The 15341-nt window shown below is 50.9% G+C and overlaps 1 protein-coding gene across 4 annotated transcripts in view; it reads left to right on the forward strand.

The window, feature by feature from the left end:
• TRPM4 (transient receptor potential cation channel subfamily M member 4) overlaps positions 1-14726 on the forward strand; it is a 35454-nt gene extending 20728 nt beyond the window's left edge. Inside the window, exons 13-25 of one of the 4 annotated variants that reach the window (XM_058280560.2) lie at positions 2685-2814; positions 2950-3095; positions 4051-4163; positions 4449-4523; positions 7602-8033; positions 12222-12354; positions 12430-12604; positions 12726-12903; positions 13228-13421; positions 13633-13765; positions 13913-13985; positions 14064-14169; positions 14399-14726. In XM_058280560.2, coding sequence (XP_058136543.1) covers positions 2685-2814; positions 2950-3095; positions 4051-4163; positions 4449-4523; positions 7602-8033; positions 12222-12354; positions 12430-12604; positions 12726-12903; positions 13228-13421; positions 13633-13765; positions 13913-13985; positions 14064-14169; positions 14399-14403 — 1893 coding nt within the window. In that variant the 3' untranslated portion in view covers positions 14404-14726. The remainder of the gene's footprint in view (positions 1-2684; positions 2815-2949; positions 3096-4050; positions 4164-4448; positions 4524-7601; positions 8034-12221; positions 12355-12429; positions 12605-12725; positions 12904-13227; positions 13422-13632; positions 13766-13912; positions 13986-14063; positions 14170-14398) is intronic. The other 3 variants (XM_058280561.2, XM_058280562.2, XM_058280563.2) reach the window with 3 other exon arrangements.
• The last annotated feature ends 615 nt before the right edge of the window (positions 14727-15341 follow it).

Consider the following 15341-nt stretch of genomic DNA (forward strand, 5'->3'; position numbering starts at 1 on the left):
ACAAGCAAAACAACAAGCAAAAAATGAGCAAACAAACTAGGGAGCCATGGGACCTCCCATGTGGGAATCAGGTGCTCAACTGCGTAAGCCACATTCACTCCTGGCTGTTGGGATTTTGATAGGGACTGCATTGAATTCCAGTATCACTTTGGGGGGTATTGCCATTTTACCAATATTTAGTCTTTCAGCCCATGAATGCAGAATGTCTTTCCAGTTATTTAGGTCTTCTTTAATTTCTTTCAGCAATGTTTTATAATTTACAGTGTAGAAGTCTTGTACCTCCTTAGATAAAGTTATTCCTAAATATTTTATTCTTTTTTATGTAATTGTAAGTGGAATTTTGGATTGTTCATTTCTAATATATAGAAATACAGCTGGTTTTTGTGTTTTGATCTTGTATCCTGAAACTCTGCTGAATTAGCTGTAACTTTGCTGAAATGCTAATAGTCTTTAGTGTATTTTTTAGGATTTTCTGTATATGAGATCATGTCATCTGTGAATAGAGATTGTTTTACCTTTTCTTTTCCAGTTTGGATGCCTTTTATTTATTTTTCTTGCCTAATTGCTGTGGCTGGAACTTCCAGTAGAATGTTGAATAGCAGTGGTGAAAGTAAGCATCCTTGTTTTGTTCCTTATCCTTAGGGGGGAAATTTTCAGTCTTTTACAATTGAGTATAATGTTAGCTATGTGTTTTTCAGATTTATTTTTTATTTATTTCTCTCCCCTTTCCCACCCCAGTTGTCTGCTCTCTGGGTCCATTTGCTCTGTGTTCTTCTGTATCCGCTTTGTACTCTTATCAGCGGCACCAAAAATCTGTGTCTCTTTTTGTTGCATCATCTTGCTGGGTCAGCTCTCCGTGTGTGTGGCACCATTTCTGGGCAGGCTGCACTTTTTTTATGCTGGGCAGCTCTCTTTATGGGATGCACTCCTTGCATGTGGGGATCCCCTGCATGGGGGACACCCCTGCATGGCATGGCACTTCTTGCACCCATTAGCACTGCGCATGGGCCAGCTCATTACATGGATCAGGAGGCCCTGGGTTTGAACTTTGGACCTCCCATGTGGTAGGCGGACACCCTAACTGTTGGACCAAATCTACTTCCCCAGATTTTTGTAGTATCATGTTAATAGATTCCCCTTCTATTCATAGTTTGTTGGATGTTTTTGTTGTGAAAGGGTGTTGGAATTTTGTCAAATGATTTTTTTCCTGCTTAGTACAGCTGATTTATAGTCTTTGTCTATTAAGTCCAATGTTTGGGCTTTCTCAGGGATAGCTACTAATTTCTTCTGAGAATGGGCTATGCTTCCTTTGAATGCCTTGAATTTTTTGTTGAAAATGGGATTTTTAAAAAAAGATTTATTTGTTTATTTCTCTCCCCTCCCCCCCCACCCCCCGGTTGTCTGTTCTCTGTGTCTATTTGTTTCTTTGTCTGCTTCTGTTGTTTTCAGCAGCACGGGAATCTGTGTCTCTTTTTGTTGTGTCATCTTGCTGTGTCAGCTCTCTGTGTGGGTGGCGCCATTCTTAGGCAGGCTGCACTTTTTTTTCACACTGGGCGGCTCTCCTTATGGGGTGCACTCCTTGCGTGTGGGGCTCTCCTATGCGGGGGATACCCCTGCGTGGCATGGCACTCCTTGCGCACATCAGCACTGCGCATGGGCCAGCTCCACATGGGTCAAGGAGGCCCGGGGTTTGAACCGCGAAAACTGGATTTTTTAATATTATAAAGTGGTGTCTCTGGAAATCAGCTTCTCTCCACTCCTGCCCAGGTTTGTTGTTGTTGCCTGTTGTGGTTTGTCGTTGTTTATTTAGTGACTTCTCTAAATTATTTTTGTAAAGTCTGTATTTTTTGTTGTGTGTTGTCACTGAAGTCTCCATTCCTTAGCTTAGTGGTTAGCTAGTGATTTGACAGAAATATCTTTAAACACCTGGGGCCAAAAACCCCACAATACTCTCCTACTCTTTGCAGATTGGTTCTGTATCGAGGCACTCTTTCAATGCTTAGACAGTCCATTTACAGCTCTGCCTTACTTTCACTTCTTGCTTGTGCAGAGCCTAATGGTGTGCAGGGGTGAAAGTGTTGGGTCTTCTCAGGTCTTTTCTGAGCATGTATCCAGTCCTGGTCACACATGTTGCTTTCAGGATCCCCTGATATACACAGGAGCTTTTCAAAACCCTTATTTTCCCAAGTGCCACCTTCTTCAGCTTCTTCCTTCCCAGACTTTTCAGTCTGGCTATTGCTTGTCTCAAGAAACATTGCCTTGGTGGCGGACTTGGCCCAGTGGTTAGGGCGTCTGTCTACCACATGGGAGGTCCGTGGTTCAAACCCCGGGCCTCCTTGACCCGTGTGGAGCTGGCCCACATGCAGTGCTGATGTGCGCAAGGAGTGCCCTGCCACGCAGGGGTGTCCCTGCGTAGGGGAGCCCCATGTGCAAGGAGTGCGCCCTATAAGGAGAGCTGCCCAGTGCCAAAGAAAGTGCTTAATGGGGTTTGAACCGCGGACCTCCCATGTGGTAGACGGACGCCCTAACCACTGGGCCAAGTCTGCTTCCCGATTCTTGATTTCTGATCCTTGATCCTGTCCCTGCCCTTAGTCCCTGGCTTTTACCACCCCTCTCCCTGACCCGGCTCTGAACCTCACCCCAGACTCTGACCCTACCCACCTCCCCTCCCCGTGTCTCTCCAGGGCTCCAACGCTGTGGCCTCAGCTCTGGGCGCCTGCCTGCTGCTCCGAGTGCTGGCGCGCCTGGAGTTTGAGGCTGAGGAGGCTGAGCGGAGGAAGGACCTGGCGGCGAAGTTTGAGGGGCTGGGTGTTGGTGCGCAACGGGGGGGTGCCTGGAGGCGGGGGTGGCTACGGGAGGGACGTGGGCATCCCCCTGTCTGTCCTTTCCCAACCTAGCCCCCTCCCTTTAAACCCCCTCTCCCCTCCTCTCCTCCTTCTCCCCGCCCAGACCTCTTCGGCGTGTGCTACCGCAGCAACGAGAGATGGGCTGCCCGCCTGCTCCTCCGCCGCTGCCCACTCTGGGGAGATGCCACCTGCCTCCAGCTTGCCATGCAGGCTGACGCTCGTGCCTTCTTTGCCCAGGATGGGGTACAGGTGAGCCTCCAAAGCCCCAACATCGCAGCCGGCACTCAGCCTGGGAACTGGGGGGATGCACCCCTGCCATCGTGGGAAGCGCGTGATCCTGGCCAGCCCCTCCCCTGGAGGTGACTCCTCTGCCAGGAAGGCTGGGCCCTCCTGCTCTTCCCATAAGAAGCCCCATTCCTTCTACAGGAAAACGACTTGCCCACGTCAGAGCCCACCCATTCAGGATACAGAAATTCCCGGCAACTATAATTCTCGCACTGAGAGTCCTTCCAACTCCCATGGGAAATCTTCCTCCCTTGGGAAGTCCCTCTTTGTCCCCAGGAAGTCCTTCGCACTTTAAGACATCCCTAGTTCCAGTTCTCAACAAAGAGAGTGACCTCACTGGACAATTCACTCATATTTCTGGACACAGGCAAACTCTGGGCTAGGAAATCCTACCCTTCCTCTAGGAAATCCTTTCTCTTGGGAAGCCCTGCTTCTTCCCACAGTTACTCTCATTTACTCTCATTTTGCCAATCCTGACACTTTGGAAACTTTCTCAGTATTTTAAAATTTTAATTGCACAGGGACCCACCCCCTGTATGGGAAGTTCTGCCCACTCCAACGGGAAGTCCTGCTTGCCGCAACAGGGGGTCCCAAACTTACCTGGCGGAGTGACTTGGCTGACACTTCAATTACCCAGAGTCCTTTGTTTTAAAGAGTAGTTAATTTCATGGATTCTGACTGGTCGTGTTTCTTTGGGCCACCTCCTTAATCGCCCTGTGCCTCAATTTCCTTATCTGTGAAAAGGGAGAAAATACTACTACCTTCCCTCGTGAGCACCTATCCCCTCTCCCCCTAACAGTTATGGCCGCAGTCTGGGCACGTGTTGTGTGCCCTGGAGCTGTGGCCACCCCTTGCCCGGGGACCTCGGGAGGGGGCTGTGGGGGCGACGCGGGCTCCTAATCCTCCGCGCACCCCGCAGTCTCTGCTGACACAGAAGTGGTGGGGGGAGATGGACAGCTCCACGCCCACCTGGGCCCTGGTCCTCACCTTCTTTTGCCCCCCACTCATCTACACCAACCTCATCACCTTCAGGTCAGTCCCCAGGAGACAGAGCCCAGGAGCGGGGAGCCCACCTTTCCCACTTGGCCTATCTACCGCTTCCCCTCCCTGCTCCCTCTTTCCCTCCCCAGACTGGGGTGTGTGCTGGGAGACGAGCTTCTGGGGGGTGCTCTCTAGGGCTGACTCCTGCTCTCTGGCGTGGCGGGGCAGGTAGTTCCCTTTGGGGTGAGTCTGGGTGAAGAGGTGTGGAACTCTCTGGAGATTCCTCTCGCACTCTCTCTTTCCCCTTATCTCTCGCTCTGCTTCCCTCCATCCCAGGAATTCAGAAGAGGACTCCACAAAGAGCTTGGGGTTTGACCTGGATAAGGGCATGAATGGGGAAGGGCCCGTCAGGTGAGCGGGGGGCGGTGGCAGGGAAGACCCCAGCTCCGTGTGCGATGGGGACTCCCGGGGCCGCTTCAGGAGCACCAGAGGCTGGGAGCAAGGCCAGAGGGGAGGAGCGGGGCTCTGGGAGATGGTGACTTCACCGAGCCACTAACGAGCCTGAGAAAGTTTCCAAAATGCTTCCCTCTGACTCAGGGCTTAGTTCTGCCACCAACGGGGCCCGCCCTGGAAGCAGAATTGCTTTATGCCATACATGCTCGCATCTCAGAGTTACCAGATTTACCTAGCAAGTAGAATAGGATGGGTTTGGTCCATTGAGGGATCTTTCACCCCCCCCTTTTTTTTTTTGCCTAATGGCAGGGCTCCTGCTCTTTTTTTTTTTTTTAAGATTTATTTATTTATTTTCCCCCACTGCCTCGTCGTTTGCACTTGCTGTGTCTGTTTGTTGTGCGCTCATTTTCCTTTTTTTTAGGAGGCACTGGGAACTGAACCGGGACCTCCCATGTGGGAGGTAGGAACCCAATTGCTTGAGCCATCTCTGCTCCCTGTTTTCTTGTATCTCTCATTATGTTTTTCTCCTTGTGTCGCTTGTTGCATCAGCTCACTTGCCAGCCCATTGCATCATCTTGCCGTCTTGCTTGTCTTCTTTAAGAGGCACCAGGAACCAAACCTGGGACCTCCCATGTGGTAGGCAGGAACTCAGTTGCTTGAGCCATATCAGCTTCCCCAGGGCCCTTGCTCGTAGTCATTGTGTCATACCCATCAAGGTGTTTTACAGGTAAATTAACTGGTGGTATAGCAGAGCTGCAAACTGAGAGCCTGTGTTCTTAGCCACTGTGATTTCTTCTGCTATGGAGAGCTTTAGAAAAGGAGAGATTCCTGGCTCCTCCCCCAGGGATTCTGATTCGGGGGGCTTGGAGATGGGCCCAGGAATCTGAATTATGTGGCCTGGCTGTGGGTGATTCAAGATGGCAGATGCTGGGAGCATTCTGTACCCATCACGCGTTCTTGTTACCAGGTCTCTGACCAGGACCCTGCAGAGGGTGAGATACGAAATTCCGGGGCTTCCCTCATCCTTAGGGAGCTGCTTCTCCTCTCTGTATCTGATTGCCTTTCCCCAACACTCCTCATTTCTTTAGCTCGGACTGTTTTGTTTTTTTTGTGTGAGAAGGTACCCAGGCTGGAGACTGAAGCCACGACCTTGTATGTGGGAAGCCCATGCTCGGTCACTGAGCCACATTTTTGTTTGTTTGTTTTTTGTTTTTAGGAGGCACCGGGGACTGAACCCGGGACCACCCGTGTGGGAAGCAGGTGATCAACCACTTGAGCCACATCTGCTTCCCTAGCTTGTACTGTTCTTTCCACATTTTTTAAAAAGATTTACTTATTTTTCCCACTCCCCTTGTTGTTTACACTCACTGTCTGCTCTCTGTGTTCGTTGAATGTTCTCTTCCTTTTAGGAGGCACTGGGAACTGAACCCGGGACCTCCCATGTGGGAGGGAGGTGCTGGTTATTGTGTCTCTTTGTTGCATCATCTTGTTGCATCAGCTTGCTGTCTTGCTCATCTTCTTTAGGAGGCAATGGGAACCAAACCTGGGACCTCTGTGTGGGAGGCGGGTGCCCAACTGCTCGAGCCACATCTGCTTCCCTCTGCATATTTTTCTATAATGGCTTTATTGAGATATAATTCACAAACCATACAGTTCATCCATTTAACTTAGCCCACTGTACAATTCAAGGGTTTTTAGTATATCCATAAAGGTGTGCAGCCATCATCACCATCAAGTTTAGAAAATTTTCATCACCCCAAAGGGAAACCCTGTACCCCTTCGCATCACTCCCTGTTTCCCCCCAGCCAAGCCTCAGCCCCTGGCAACTACTAATTTACTGTCTTGATAGATTTGCATTTTCTGGACATTTCCTGTAAACACATGGAATTATACAATATGTGGTCCTATGTGATTAGCCTCATTCACTTAGTAACGTGTTTTCCTTCACATAGTAGGCTATATCAGCACTTCAGTTCTTTTTATACCTGAATAATATTCCACTGTATGGAGAGACCACATTTTGTTTATTCATTTGTTGAACTCTTGGGCTGCTTTCACCTTTTGGCTCTGCATGTTTTTTTTTGTTTTTTTTTAATCCCTCCCCTCTTGCGGCTTTTTATTTAATTTTGCTTGCTGTCTGCTCTCTGTGTCCATTCACTGTGTGTTCTTCTGTGTGTCTGTATTTATTTCCCACCCCCCTTGCGGCTTGCTTGCTGTCTGCTCTCTGTGTCCTTTCGCTGCGTGCTCTTCTGTGTTTTTGCTTGTCTCCCTTTTTGTTGCATCACCTTGCTGAGTCGGCTCTCCACGGCACTGGCGGGCTGGGTGGCACTCCACAGCACCCTGGCCGGCAGCTCCCTGCAGCATGCTGGCGAGCCTGCCTTCACAAGGAGGCCCGGGACGCGAACCCAGGGCCTCCCCTCTGGCAGACCGGGGCCCAACCTATTGAGCCACAGCCGCTTCCCTCTGCATGGTTTTTAAAGAAAGGATGCCTCACCCAGCCAGTTTGTTTTTTCTATTAAGCTTTTGAATTGATTACTATTAGTATTATTCAATATTTTGGTGTTTCTAATTTGAGGTCAGAATTAAGAGTTGGAATAAAATTGGGACAGAGATTCAGGAGAGCAGAGGCAGAGATGGAGGGGACCAGGAGAGTCAGAAATCAGAAGTCAAATACCATGGTAGGAAGAGCGAGGGGGGGAAATGAGGCTGGCTGCTGAGATCAGCCTTTGTGGGTCAGAGATTAACATCCAGGGAGTCGAGGTCATGAAAATGAGAGAGTCAGGTCTCATATTTGGGGTCTCAGGTCAGCCTCAAGAGAGCCACGGGCTGTGACAGGACTGGGAGTCAAAAGCTCCTGAGAGGCGGGAAAGGTGGAGGGAGGTGGGCAGAGGTGAGAGACGGGAGTCCGGAGTCGAGGGGGTGGCAGAGGTCAGGCTTCACGTCAGAGGCCGGCGGCCGTGAGGGCGGAGGTCAGGGTGCGGAGGTCAGGGTGCAGAGGTCGCCGCAGCGCTCCCCCGCCCTCCCTCTGCCCCGCAGGCCGCCGCAGGGCCCCGAGACGCCGCCGCCGGGGGGCGCGAGGCCGCGCCGGGGCTGCTGCGGGGCGCGCGGCCGGCGCCCGTGGCTGCGCCGCTGGCCGCGCTTCTGGGGGGCGCCGGTGACGGCCTTCGTGGGCAACGTGGTCAGCTACCTGCTCTTCCTGCTGCTCTTCGCGCGCGTGCTGCTCGCCGACGGCCGGCCCGCGGCGCCCGGCGCGCCCGAGCTGCTGCTCTACTTCTGGGCCTTCACGCTGCTCTGCGAGGAGCTGCGCCAGGGCCTGGGCGGCGGCGGCGGCGGGCTGGCGGCGGGGGGCCCCGGGCCGGGCCCCGGGCGCGCGCCGCTGCGCCGCCGCCTGCGCCTCTACCTGGCCGACTCCTGGAACCAGTGCGACCTGGTGGCGCTCGCCTGCTTCCTGCTGGGCGTGGGCTGCCGGTGAGCGACCCGGGCCCCCCCGCCCCTCGGCCGCGGTTCTCGGGGGAGGGGGGCAGCCGAGGCCGGCGCCTAAAACCCAGACGAGCCGGCCCCCCGTGACCCAGATTCCCGCCTGAAGATGGGCGGAGAGGACGTTTGCTCACAGGCCCACACCCCGCTGTAGGGACGATGGGGTTTAGGGCCAGAGTGGAGGTGAGAGCCCCACGCTTGGCTCCCCCCCCCCACCTCAACTGCTGTTTCTTGGGGGTCTGGAGGTTACCAGATGACTCTGCCCTTGAGCCGCAGGCCTCTACCCCCAGACCCACTCTGCCCCATGCCCCCCCAGCCCCAGATTCCAGGCCAGACCCTGGCACCACCCTCGCCTCCTCCCTCCCCTTCCCCCATAGCCCAAGCCTGGCCCCTTTGCCCCCTCACTCACTCCTTCGCCTCCCAATTTCGTCCTTTTCTCCCGAATACACTCCAGCCTCTTTCAGAGCTCTTAGCAGGTCTTTCATTGTGGGGACAGGAGATTTTGACTTTGATATTCAGTCCCACATAGCTTTGAGTCTGTGTCAATATAAAAAAGTTTAATCAGCATTCCACCCATACCAATGAATTCTTATCAAAGCAGTATTTTCCAGTGACTCTGAAATTCCCTGTTCAATTTCCTATGCAGGACAGTTAAAACTATTTTAATTATTTTCATTCTCAGTTTCTGAAATTATTTCAACTTGGATACGTATTATTGAAGTCATGTTTTTTCCCATCATGAATTTTGTCAAAGTCTAGGGTCTATCTTGGTGAACTTTTATTTTGTGTCAGTTATTTCTTTTGTGTTCTGTTTTCCTGGATCAAATTTTATAGATTGCAGTTTTGTTAGGGAGGCCTGAATCTTCTCTCAACTCTTTAGTCAGTAGAAACTTGACTAGGTACTATTTCATCTGGTATCAGTTTTCTTTTGATTCCATTGACCAGCATATTATGTCATAAATTTATTGAAAGAATGTTAATCTCTGTTTATATCTTAGCTATTTATAAAGATAAAAGTTGTGAGGAATTCCCCTCATATATTTTCTGTTATCAGGATTGGGATGTATAATGTTAGTTCATTTCTTCTATCAAAGATTCCAGATCTTACTGTCTGGTGCACAAAGGTATGGCATAGGATAGGTCTAATAACCACCAGGGACAAATTTTCTTGTTTTGGTCTTAGCTTCTTGAGACAGTTTTCCTTTTTCTCCTTTGCCAGGCTAACACTTACATACCCTCAGGCCTCAGCTTTGCTGTCGCTGCACCTAGAAGCTTTCCTTTATCTTCCCCAGACCTGAGACCCCTCTTTGTGCTCCCTCAGCTCCCTGAGATTCCCTGGATTGGGCTCTCTCCTCACACAAGATCATAAACTCCTCAAACCACATTTTCCTTATCTTCCAGCAACTTAAAATATCTATTAAAAATAGTCTGTTGCCAAAGAAATGCAGAAATATGCCCTTTGTTTAGGAAGATTAAACAAATAAGAAGGATGAAGAAACCATAGATATTCCTCAGTCATTTCAAGTATCTTCTCTTCTCCAGAGGTCATGCTGTCAACAGTTTGGCATACATCCTGCCTATTCTTTTTCTGTCTGTTAACTTGGACAGATAACAATTCTTTTTTACCCAAATAGCATTATATTTCATGGTTGTTCTGCAACTTTTTCTCCATGTTTCCTGACATTCTTTATTCCATGTCAATATTTACAAAAATACCTTATTCTTTGAAAATGCAGCATCAGATTCTAGAAGTTTTAGCCATGTTGGCTGATAATAGATGAGACAGCCTTCTCCTTGCCAGAATTTAATGAATGAATTAGTTCTTTTCACAGGGCAGTGAGCAAAAATTCTGAAATTCAAGAGAGATATCAGCTAGAGAGTTTCATTTTCTACTCAAGATAATATTAACTTGTAATCAGATATTAGCTGCTCTGTTCCATTCCTCTGCTGATGAGGCTTCTTGCTTTTTTTGGAAAGTTGAACAGTTAAGAAAGCTCTCCTTTTGAGGAGAGCAGAGAGAGAGCTTTGCGAACACAACCTAATGACTATACATAAGGGACATAGGGACCCCAAAATCCCTTTTATAACCTGGATTGTTGGCAGTGATGACCATCCAGTCAAAACTTTTCTCAATTCATGCACTGAGAGGTATGCTTCCTTTATGCTGTCTTTGAAAATTTACAAAGTAATTTGACATGAAACAGAGCAAAAGAGAAGTTTTGCAGGTCATTTATGCAATCTCATTTTATTTTGTATAAAACATTTTTTGAGATGAAAGGGCTAAAGTCGTGCATCACCATGCTCTAGGAAAGCCAGTGATATTCTAGTATTTTATCAAATCCACAACTTTTCAGGTGAAGGAAGAATTAATGCATGGGAAAAATCCAAAGATCTTGGCTTGCAAGGGAGAAATTTCCACTCATCTCCAGAATTGAATAGATGAATCATACTTCACTTTTACCAGCTCCTCTGGGTGGACATTTAGGCTGTTTCTAAATTTTGATTATACCCAAATAGTAAAAGGCTGAACTCCCAGATAGTAATTTCATGGGCCCAAGGGTAGATACAGTCTTTTTTTCCCCAGACATAATTATTTTTTATTTTTTCAATAAACACGGAATAGATATATTCTTGATGTGGGGAGATTTCCTTCTAAAATGGCTTCAACCATTTACACTCCCAGTAAGAGAATGCCACCTTTCAGACATGCCTGTCAATACCTGGTATTTTTAATCTTTATAATTTTGAAGTTCTCAATTTAACCATTATTACTATTACCAATCTGATTGGTTACCATGACCTCTCCTTGTTTTAATCTATGTATCCGTTATTACTAGTTAGGTAGGGCATCTTTTCAAATGTTTAATGGCTACATGTACTTATGTCAATTAGCTTTTTATATCTTTTGCCCAATTTTTTTTTTATTGGGTTCATGGATCTCTGGCTATATATATGTCTTGGTTCTCTATACTCTGAATCTTAACCCAGTTTGATCTTATAAATATCTTCTCAGTCTGTATCTTTTCACTTTTGTATGTTTTCTTAAACATTTTTTAAAAAATCCTTTATTTTGAAATGACTTGAGATTCATAAAAATGTTGTAAAAAATAGTACAAAGAATTCCCATATTCCCTTCACCCAGTTTCCTGAAATGTTAACATCTTACATTATTGCACCCAGGAAATCTCATTCAAATTTCACCAGTTGTTCCACTGATGCCCTTTTTCAGGTCCAGGATCCAGCCCTGGGTCCCATATTCCATTTAGTTGTCATGGCTCTTTACTCATCTCTAATCGGGGGCAGTTCCTCAGTCTGTCTTTGTCTTTCATGACCTTACCAGTTTTGAGAAGTCCAGGCTAGTTCAGTTATCTTGTAGAATGTTCCTCTGCTTGGGTTTGTCTGATGTTTGTTCATGATCAAATTTAGGTTATACATTTTTGGTAGCAATACTTGCAGATGTGATGTTTTGTCTTAGTCCATTTTATATGTTGTCTTTTTTTTCATTTATTGAAGTATATCACTCATACATAAACAGTAAGTGTATAGTAATAGTTGTGAACTTACAGAACAAACATACATTACACCATAACTCACCCTGACACCAATACCTTGCACTGTTGTGAAACATTTTTAACTAATGATTAAAGAGCATCCTCAAAATATTATTAACCAAAGTATCTTACATTTTGTGTATTTTCCCCCCAACCCACCCTATTTTTTTTATATCACTTATACATGAAAATACAAAAACAATAAGTGTATAGTCAAAGTTGTGACCTTACAAAGCAAACATGCATAACATCATACAGGGGTCCCATGTATCAGCCCTCCACCAACACCTTGCATTGTTACGTGACGATTGTTATAATTTATGAAAGAATATCGTCAAAAGCTTACTATTAACTACAGTCTATGTTTTTTGATGCATAGAAATTTGATATCAAAGCAGTCAAAATCATCAGTCTTTCCCTTATTGTGATTTTGCATCTTGCAGATAACATCCTACCCTATCCCAAGGTCATGACGAACTTCTCTATTATTTATTTGTTAACACTTTGCCTTTACACTAGAGTTTTTCTCCATCCCAAGTTGTATGTGCTATGATGCTGCAGTGCAGGGGTGTGTCCCTTTGCACCCCGCGGCCCCTGAGTTTTCCTTCCCCGGCCGCCCGCTCCCCAGGCTGAGCCCGGACCTGCACGACCTCGGCCGCACTGTCCTCTGCCTCGACTTCATGGTCTTCACGCTGCGGCTGCTGCACATCTTCACCGTCAACAAGCAGCTGGGGCCCAAGATCGTCATCGTGAGCAAGATGGTAAGCGCCCCGCGAGGGCCGCGCGGGGCCAGGGCGCGGCGGCGCCGCCGGCTGCTCACGCGCCTCTCCCCGCAGATGAAGGACGTCTTCTTCTTCCTCTTCTTCCTCGGCGTGTGGCTGGTCGCCTACGGGGTGGCCACGGAGGGACTCCTACGGCCCCGGGACAGCGACCTCCCCAGTGTCCTGCGCCGCGTCTTCTACCGGCCGTACCTGCAGATCTTCGGGCAGATCCCCCAGGACGAAATCGACGGTAGAGACGCGGCGCGGCCCCTCCCGCCGGCCCGCGCCCCTCCCTGGGCCCTGCCCCTCCGGTCGGGTCCCTGTGCCCCCGGGCCCGGGCCCCGGCCCCACGCCGCCGTCTCCCTCCGCAGCGGCCTTCATGGAGCACGTCAACTGCTCGGCGGAGCAGGGCTCCTGGGCGGGCCCGCTGGCGTCGCCGGCCGGCTCCTGCATCTCCCTCTACGCCAACTGGCTCGTGGTGCTGCTGCTCATCGTCTTCCTGCTGGTGGCCAACATCCTGCTGCTCAATCTGCTCATCGCCATGTTCAGGTCAGGCCCGACAGCCCCGGCCCCCCTCGCCTGCAGCGCCCGAGAGCCCGAGATCTCTCCCCGAGCTGATGCTGGCCGGTCCGGGCCTGACCCGGGCTCTCAACTGTGGCGTCAGCCCTGCCCGACCCCCAAGCCCCACTCCAGTTCTGACTTGACCTCTGACATCTGACCCTTGTCCTCCTTGCCTGACTTGTGTCCGCGTGCTGTAATAACCTCTCATCTTACTCACTCTGATCCCGGACCCCTGCCCGCTGCCTTGGACTTCGAACAGATAGTGCCTGACATCTAACCTTGGTTCCCGCCCTTGACCTCTGGCCCCCGCAGCCACACGTTCGGTAAAGTACAGGGCAACAGCGATCTCTATTGGAAGGCGCAGCGCTACAGCCTCATCCGGGAATTCCACTCTCGGCCGGCCCTGGCCCCGCCCCTCATCATCATCTCCCACGCGCGCCTCCTCTTCAGGCGACTGCGCCGTCGCAGGGCCCACTCGTCGGCCTCGCCAGAGACTGAGCATTTCCGTGAGGGCGGGGCTTGGCCTAGGAGGGAGAGGCGGGGGGCGTGGCAAGGCGGAGGGAGGGGCCCCAGAAGCACTTCGGGGGTGGGGCCGTGAGTTTTGGGGGTGGAGTCTGGGAGCAAGCACGGAAGGGCTTGGGCAGGGAGCGTAATGGGGAGGGGGCGTGGCCGGGAGGGGGCGGGCCTTCTGACCTTGTCCGGGACTCCGCCCCCCAGTGGTCTCCCTCAGTAAACAATCCGAGCGGAGGCTGCTGACGTGGGAGTCGGTGCAGAAGGAGAATTTCCTGCTGGCCCGCGCTCGGGACAAGCGGGAGAGCGACTCCGAGCGCCTGAAGCGCACCTCGCAGAAGTGAGGCGGGGCGGGGCTCCCGGCCGGGGGGCGGTCCAGTGGTTTGGGCCGGGCTGGAGGCGGAGCCTGGGGAAGGCGGAGCTCCGGGGGGCGGAGCTTCCTGGGTGGGCGGGGCTGCGGGCTCGGGCTGACCCCCTCCCTCCCCAGGGTGGACACAGCGCTGAAGCAGCTGCGACAGATCCGCGAGTTTGATCAGCGTCTGAAAGGGCTGGAGCGGGAGGTGAGGCCCCGGGGCCAGGCTGGGGGAGTGGGCAGGGGTGCCGGCCGTCGCGGCCCTGACGTCCCTCCTGCACCCTAGGTCCAGCACTGCGGCCGCGTCCTGGGCTGGGTGGCCGATGCTCTGAGCCGCTGCACGATGCTGCCCCCAGGGGGGCCGCCGCCCCCACCTCCGCCTGGGTCCAAAGGTCAGTGGGTAATGCACCCCCAGCCCTTCGTGTGTCTCCGCTTCTGTCACTACCTGCGCCTGTGTCCCTGCTTCTCCGGTCTCTTTATTTCTGCGCGGTTTTCTCTCGTCGCCCTTTCCTTGTCCCCAGGTCACTCTGTCTCCTTTGTCCTTTCTCCATTCTTCTCCTTCTCTTTGCCACTTGCTCATGTTTTCGGCCGGTCACCTGCTCTTCCCTTGTCTTTCCCCAGACTGAGCACTGCTGGTGGACTCCAAGGAGCAGCCCCCACAGGCAGCCGTCATTTCCAGCGCGTCGCCCATTGGGCCTTGGCCTTGAGGTGGCCTCCATGCCCATGGACCGCCACTTGGGCCATTCTTGGGACCATGGCTGGGACCATCATTTTCTGAACCATGGCAGGCCCAGCTTCTCCAGGAACCAGCCCCGCTCTGGGAGGAGCAGCCCCTGAGGCCCTGGTACAGCTGGCTGGGCCAGGGGTGGCTGGACAGCCTTTGGGGTACAGGGAGCACAGATCCCACTTACACTCCCCACACTGGGGAAATAAAGCCACTTGAGGTGCAGGTCTGGATGCTTGCTTCTCAGGAATTGGTGGGTGTCTGGATCCTTCTGGGATGGGGCCTCCAGCTGGTGCAGTGGGGCTGGGCTCTTCCATGCATTGGCTCCTATATACCAGGATCTCTCTGGGGTCCTGTCCCCAGCCTGATTTACCTTGTTGGCATGGTCTGTGAGGTTACCAGTTATCTCGGTGGATTTATTGCCCTGGTTGAATCTGTGATGTCAGTCATTGTAAAATTTAGCCACTTTCCAGTATCGGTGAGGTGACCCTGCTCACATCTACACAACACCTCCCAGCAACCTCTAGGCTAGTGTTGGGCCAAACCACAGGACACTGTAGCCCAGCCAAGTGGACCCAGAAAATTACCCATTGCAGGTGAGGTAGGGGTGACCCTGGCAAAGGGCATACCACACACAGGGTTTTCAAAGCTGGGTCTTAACCTCCTAGAAAGGAAATAGGTCTGTCTTAGTTTGCCAGGGCTGCTATGACAAATAGCACACACTGGTTGAACTAAACAAGAATTTTTTGTTCCAAGGTTTTGAAGGTTAGAAGTCCAAAATCATGATGTCAGCAAGGGCATTCTTCCTCCTGGAATTGGCTGCATCCTGGTGATGGCAGT

The sequence above is a fragment of the Dasypus novemcinctus genome, chromosome 18, assembly GCF_030445035.2.
Source record: "Dasypus novemcinctus isolate mDasNov1 chromosome 18, mDasNov1.1.hap2, whole genome shotgun sequence".
Lineage (NCBI taxonomy): Eukaryota > Metazoa > Chordata > Mammalia > Cingulata > Dasypodidae > Dasypus > Dasypus novemcinctus.